The sequence below is a fragment of the Morus notabilis genome, unplaced genomic scaffold (genome assembly GCF_000414095.1).
Source record: "Morus notabilis unplaced genomic scaffold, ASM41409v2 Scaffold570, whole genome shotgun sequence".
In the NCBI taxonomy this organism is placed as follows: Eukaryota; Viridiplantae; Streptophyta; class Magnoliopsida; order Rosales; family Moraceae; genus Morus; species Morus notabilis.
The window spans coordinates 393,910-400,764 of NW_010358717.1; the positions used below are offsets into that span (position 1 = coordinate 393,910).

The window sequence follows — 6,855 nt, forward strand, 5'->3', positions numbered from 1 at the left end:
TATTTACACTCTTAGACATACATTAGAACCATTTTCAATTTACATATATTTTTTATGTAAAAAAATACTGTAAAAAATGATGAATCATAATTTGAATCGGGATACGAATCTCCCAACCAAACAATTCTTAAGTTTATATATTATATCAAATAATTAATACTCATTTAATAAAAATTTAAATATATTCTTTTAAAGATGTTATTTTCATGATACCTAATTTAGCCCTCCCAAACTCTCACTCTAATTTTAATTTTAATTCCATTTATAAAAAGAAAATACTAGTCTTCTAAAAAAGGTTTAATTCAAATTTTATAAATAGGTGACGTCGAAGAGATTGGCAACTCCACAGTCCACACTATAACATTGTCATTTTCATTTTTTATTTATCTATTTCTTCTTACAAACACTTTTTTTTTTTCTTTTGTTCACCATTCAACTCTCCTTGCCCTCATATGATACTTCCAACCTCATTCTTTAATGTCTCCTCCAAATTCAAAGTTCTTTACAATTTTTTTTGCTCAACCTAGTCAATCTTGGTAATTAACTATCTCCCGAATGGCACAACCAGCAATTGTATTCTTTAGCAAATTAATGGAAATTAATAGAAGGAAATAAAAGGAATACAAAAGTATTGTCTTGGGTTTCTTGGATATCTCTAACTCAACTTCTATTTTTTCCCTTATTTTTTTCCATAAAAGTTTTTCATGAATATAAGGAAGTAGGTATACACAGTCGCGTTACTATTCTTCTTCCCCTTTCACATTAATTATTCTTGAAACAATTTTCATGAAAGAGAAGATAGGAGGGGGAAAAGAAAAATATCGAATCAGTATGGAAATATACATCAAATTGGCAACAAGAAAAACTTCTTTAAAATCAAATAAACTCGAATCAGCAAAGTGAACGGGACTACAGTTTACGGTTCATATAAAAAATAAATAAGAAAATTAAAGAGAATGTTTGGACTTTTTAGTAATTTTGCATCCGTAAGTAGAGCACCCTCTTACCCATGTGCCATCACCTAATCGCTTCGAGATGCAAATCACGAATTTTATTCGTGATGTGTAGAGCCTCTCTTTATAAAATGTAGTTTAATCTCTTTTAAATATTAATATTGTATTTTATTTTTAAAATTATTTTAAATTTTTTTGAGCAATTAAAATTATTTTAATTTATCAATCATTTTTGTTTTTTTTTTCTCATTCAAAGATTTTTTAAAGTGTGTTTTGTTGAGTAATTTACTACCAAATACTCTTGAGAGGAGTCACGTGACCAGTAGTGGGTTATTCCATCCAAAAACGTAACCCTAACATTAATTAAATTATTAATGTAATAAATTTTAAAATTTTAAATAGTCGATTGTAAAAGGTTTTAATTTAATAATTAATTTGTCAAACATGTAAAGTTTGAGTCCGTTTAATTTGTTTATTTGAGTTTCTAATTCGAGTTAAGATGTGACTTTATGTGAAAAATTTTTTACTGTAATAAAAAAAATTAAATGTGATTTTTTTTTAAAATTTTTTACTATAATACAACTCAAATCAACAAAATAAAGACTTAATAAATTCGCGTAAAAAAGTCGGAAAAAAAAAACAGTACCATGTGGTTTAGTTGCTTGAATGAAAAAAAAAAAGAAAAAGAAAAAGAAAAAGTGTGGTTAAGTACACTTTAAGTAACAAAAAAAAAAAAAAAAAAAAAAAAAAAAAAAAAAAAAAAAAAATTTTTTTAAAAAAAAAAAAAAACTAAAGAGATCTTTTGACACAAAAATAATTGCCGGCTGTGCTAAAGCGTCAATCGAACGCAAAATCACAAATTTGTAGTAGGGACTGTCAATTGACCTTTGAATTTGAAACAGAAAAGAGTTTCTCTTTATATACACTTCTCAGCTGCCAGTTAGTTTCCTTGTCATGCAGATTCAGTGCACCTGGACATGCTCTGAACTGCGCCTCAGGCCTTCGACTTTCCTTAGGTTTTCGAAGCATTTGAGGAAAAACATCGGCTGCGTTGGGAAAAGAGGACGACCCAATTCATTTATCGCCGCCATGTCGTCGGTTACCACCACCACTGATAATGAGGTCGCTTCTAATCAAAATGGGCCAACCCATGACGCCAATCCTCCTTTACAGGTATATGCCCTTTTGGAATTTTCTCTGATTTCTGCTCGATTTCGAGGTTTATTGTGATGGGTTTGGTCTTGAATCAAATGGGTTTTGTTTATTTCTTTTTCTTTCATTTTATTTTTCCCTTTCATGCATAAATTGCATAACTTTACCTTTTTTGCTCTTCATTGTGGTGCCATTTGAGCTGGATTTTGGATTTTTGAAATTTTGGATTTATAGCATCTCTTGTGTGAAGGCTGGCTTTTTTTTTTTTTTTTAATTTTTACTAGTGCTGTAATCATTCACCTATGCCTGATTGATTGCTATGATTATGCTCTGATGCGATGCGGACTTTCTTAAGTTTTTGCCTTTAAATTTAGAAATATCAGACATAGACTTGGATCTAATGCAACTTGTTGGTTTGAAACATAAGTTTTGGTTCTAATTCCTCATATAGATTGAGGTAGCAGCGTTTTACAGGTATAATTATGACGAGATGTTTATGTAAAATTGCTTGATTTTCTTTTTTTGTTGGAAAAGAGTGATAGAGTTGAGTTTGTCTATTTTATTATCAATTTTTTTATTCCGTGTGATAAGAGTTTATCTAGATTCTAGACACCAAGCATTTGTTGGTTAATTATGGGGTGCCTTTGACAAATGCCTCTCAAGCATATCCCCTAAAAAACTTCATATTTTTCGTAGTTTTGTTGTTTTATAATGCTTGATAGCCCCTGCCAAATGAACCCAATTCTTTCATCTATATCTTGTTCCTATATATGCTTGGATGTTTTAGTAAGTTTTAAGAAAGTGAGTATGCAAGACAAATTTCGATTTCCCCAAAAACCATCTGAAACCTAATAGTACCCACTTCTGCTGTTACACGTAAACTGTTCTGTTCAATTTATGTTCTATTGTTATTGGTGTCACTCTAGGCAATTTTAGTTGCTTATTGTCTCCAAACCTTGTTATAAAATTAGATCTTTTATTCTTTTTAGCAAAATGGGGATAAAAGATAACTCGGGAATTGGGATCCCTTGAAGCTATAGCTACTGAGAGAGAATCTCTTCATAATGATAATGGGGAAACGCATAGTTTTGGTAGTCTTCAAATATAGCATTGTGTTTATACTTGAGTTCTAGAATGCTTTTCACCGTTTGTTCCTAATGTGAACAACTTTTAGGTTCTCAATGCTTTATTTGTACTTTTTGTATGCCATCTGATCAAGCGGTTAAAGGTTTCTTCTGTCTTTAACTCTACTCATTATTATTTGTTTTTAGGTCCATGCTTTCTATGTTTTAGTTTTTGGTGTAAATAAAGAATTTCTTTTTAAAAACCTTGAGAATATAAGATACAATGCAATGGCAGAACGAAGGTGTAAAGGATCAGTTTCTGGTGTTTTTGAGAGTCTAATTAAACTGTTGTTTTTGCAGTGGACGAACTTCTTTCGGACATATAGCCTTTCCATGTCTATTTCTCTCCTTTTGGAATTATGTTTTTCATGCTTTGTTAAGGATTCAATTTTTCTGTCTAAAGTTGGCCAATTTTGAATTCCTGTTGAAAGCTCTGGCATTTAGTAGCACCTATTAAACGGCTGAATGTCCTTTTCAAAATATTGTTATAATGATAACTGTTTCTAACCTTTATGCCGATGTTACGTATATGCTGAATGTTCATCTCCGATTGATACAGTAGTGCTAAATTTATGCCTAATGTGCCCGTATAACTGACATCTTTGTAGAGATAATGTTTAAACTCCTTTTATCCACGTCAAAATCCTAAACTTGACCCGTGAAATATGTTGATTGTTTCTGTTTCTGTTATTTTATTATTATTATTATTATTATTTTAAATGCATTGGTCTGGTGCCTGCTTGAAGTATACATCTCAAGATCAGCCATGCCTTTACATGCTATACTCCTATATTGGTTTCTAGTGGTTGGTGTTTGTTTTCAGATTGCCAAGCGCTTGGAGAAGTTCAAAACAACAATCTTCACACAAATGAGTAATCTCGCCATTAAACACGGAGCTATAAACCTTGGCCAAGGCTTCCCCAACTTTGATGGTCCTGAGTTTGTAAAAGAAGCAGCAATTCAAGCCATTAAAAATGGGAAGAACCAGTATGCTCGTGGATATGGAGTTCCAGACTTCAACTCCGCCATTGCTGAGCGATTCAAGAAAGACACGGGCCTTGTGGCGGACCCTGAGAAAGAAATTACAGTTACCTCTGGGTGCACAGAAGCTATAGCTGCTACTATTTTGGGCTTGATAAATCCTGGTGATGAGGTTATTCTATTTGCTCCTTTCTATGATTCTTATGAGGCTACTTTATCCATGGCTGGTGCCAAAATAACGGGCATCACGTTGCGCCCTCCGGATTTCTCTGTCCCCATTGAGGAACTCAAGTCCAAAATCTCAAAGAATACTCGCGCAATCATGATAAACACTCCTCATAACCCAACCGGGAAGATGTTCACTCGGGAGGAGCTCAGCACAATTGCATCTTTATGCATCGAGAATGATGTGTTGGTTTTTTCCGATGAAGTTTACGATAAGTTGGCTTTTGAACAGGACCACATTTCCATGGCCTCTCTTCCAGGAATGTGGGAGCGAACGGTAACCATGAATTCCTTGGGAAAGACATTTTCCTTGACGGGGTGGAAGATTGGGTGGGCGATAGCTCCCCCACATCTGACATGGGGAGTGAGGCAGGCGCATGCTTTTCTCACATTTGCCACGTCCACCCCCATGCAGTGGGCTGCTGCTACGGCTCTTAGAGCCCCAGATTCTTACTATGAGGAGCTAAAGAGGGATTACATGGCAAAGAAGGCAATTTTGGTTGAAGGGTTGAAAGCTGTTGGTTTCAAGGTATTTCCATCCAGTGGCACATACTTCGTGGTTGTAGATCACACCCCTTTTGGAAGGGCCAACAATGACATCGAGTTTTGCGAGTATTTGATCAAAGAAGTTGGGGTTGTAGCAATCCCAACTAGTGTATTTTACCTGAACCCAGAAGAGGGGAAGAATTTAGTCAGATTTACCTTCTGCAAAGATGAGGGAACTCTTAGGGCTGCAGTAGAGAGGATGAAGCAGAAACTGTTGGGAAAATAAGGAGATTCCTTTTTGCTCTTTTTTTTTTCAGAATAAGTTGAGATTGAACTCAATTATATTAACATTGCTGTCAAAGCAGAGCATTTAGAGTGAATTAGACTTTATTCCAGGAAATTCATGGACAAAATAATCTGGATTAGTGAGTGATCTTTTTATGATTATTCCAGAGTTGTCTTTGTATTAGATATTATGAATACTTTGTATCCATCATTGGCTTAGGCCAACACCTACCATCTAACAGAACAGAACTAGGAATACTACTAATATCCATTGGAAGCCGCAAGATTGCTGAAGTACCAAGTTTATGTTGTATTTTGATAGACTGCCGTTAGATTACCACTAATAACCAGGTGTTGATGGCAGTTTGTCTTGTGAACGATTGTAGCTTAATGTGATATCAATGGTAACCTTCCATATTACCTGTTGTATCTTACCATTACTACGTTAATGATGACAATTGACATAATAGTAGACATTTTTAGATTCAAAACTCTTATAGTAGACATTTTATGTAATTACGTCTAATTGAAAACCTATTGTCATGATAGAGAACTCGGGCTGTTTAGGGCCGGCCATGACATTGCTTCAACTTGCAAGGAGGAGATGTTTAATAGCATTCGAGTACACGATTTCTTAACCCTTATCAGAAACACTACTATCTTGAAGTTTATATCAGATAAGCATAATAAACAATATTATATTAGTTGGTAATTTTAATACAAAAACTAATTACATTAGTCACTGTTTACGGAAAAATTCCCTTTGAGAGAATAAAACATCAATTATTGGATTTGATAAGTAAGATTAGGACAAATTAAGCTTGTGCCTTCTGAACTATTAACGTGTTACAAAAATGTCCCTACATTTTAAAAATATCAAACTCTCTTGAAGTAATCATTGTTAGCACGCTTCCCATTTATTTCTCGTATCGGTTAAATATTAAACGGTAAGTATAAGGTGACAGTCGTTAAAGCATTTAATTTTTAATATAATATGAAATGACTATTTTGTTCATACAATAATCCCCTTCTCTACATTTCGTGGCCATTTATATTTTTTTGCCCTAATTCCCATTTGTCATCATTCATGTCATAACTCCCTGATTTTGGCCGAATTTGACAGGAGTCACAGCTCTCGGCCAATCCACCTTGCCTGAGTTCATGAATGGTAGGGTTGTTCATAAACCCGAACAACCCGCAAACCCAACCCACCACGTCCCAACCTAAGCCGAAAAAAGTAACCCGCAGCATTATTTTTAAATTTGCGGCTCATTATACCTCTGGTCCGAAGTGTTTGGGGCGGATTGCGGGTTGGGCCCATAAAAACCCGCAATCCCCAACCCAACCCGCATAACATATCCCCAAGCTTTCGGCCCAAGCCAAACTGCCTAAGTTCTACCCTAGGCTCGCTAACATTAGGGTTCACAATCTCATTCTCGGTCTCCCCTCCCGTGAACCCTCTCTTTTTGCCTCTTCCTTTTCAGTTTTCTTTCTTCTTCCCCTCCCGAAGATTGTTGGGTTGTGAAATTTTCTAACATCGTTGGGATTAAATATGTGCAACCCACACCCTTCAGAGCGGAGAAAAAAAAATCCTACCCCGCACCAACCCAACTCATGAACAGCCCTAATCAATGGCGGCCAGCAGTAGT

The 6,855-nt window shown here is 34.9% G+C and overlaps 1 protein-coding gene across 1 annotated transcript; it reads left to right on the forward strand.

Annotated features, from left to right (window-relative positions):
- The first annotated feature begins 1,789 nt into the window (after window positions 1-1,789).
- LOC21403077 (methionine aminotransferase) lies at window positions 1,790-5,623 on the forward strand. The gene is made up of 2 exons (XM_010093065.2): window positions 1,790-2,126; window positions 4,053-5,623. Exons 1-2 carry the CDS (start codon window positions 1,908-1,910, stop codon window positions 5,205-5,207), a joined length of 1,374 nt encoding a protein of 457 aa, XP_010091367.1. The 5' UTR covers window positions 1,790-1,907; the 3' UTR covers window positions 5,208-5,623.
- The last annotated feature ends 1,232 nt before the right edge of the window (window positions 5,624-6,855 follow it).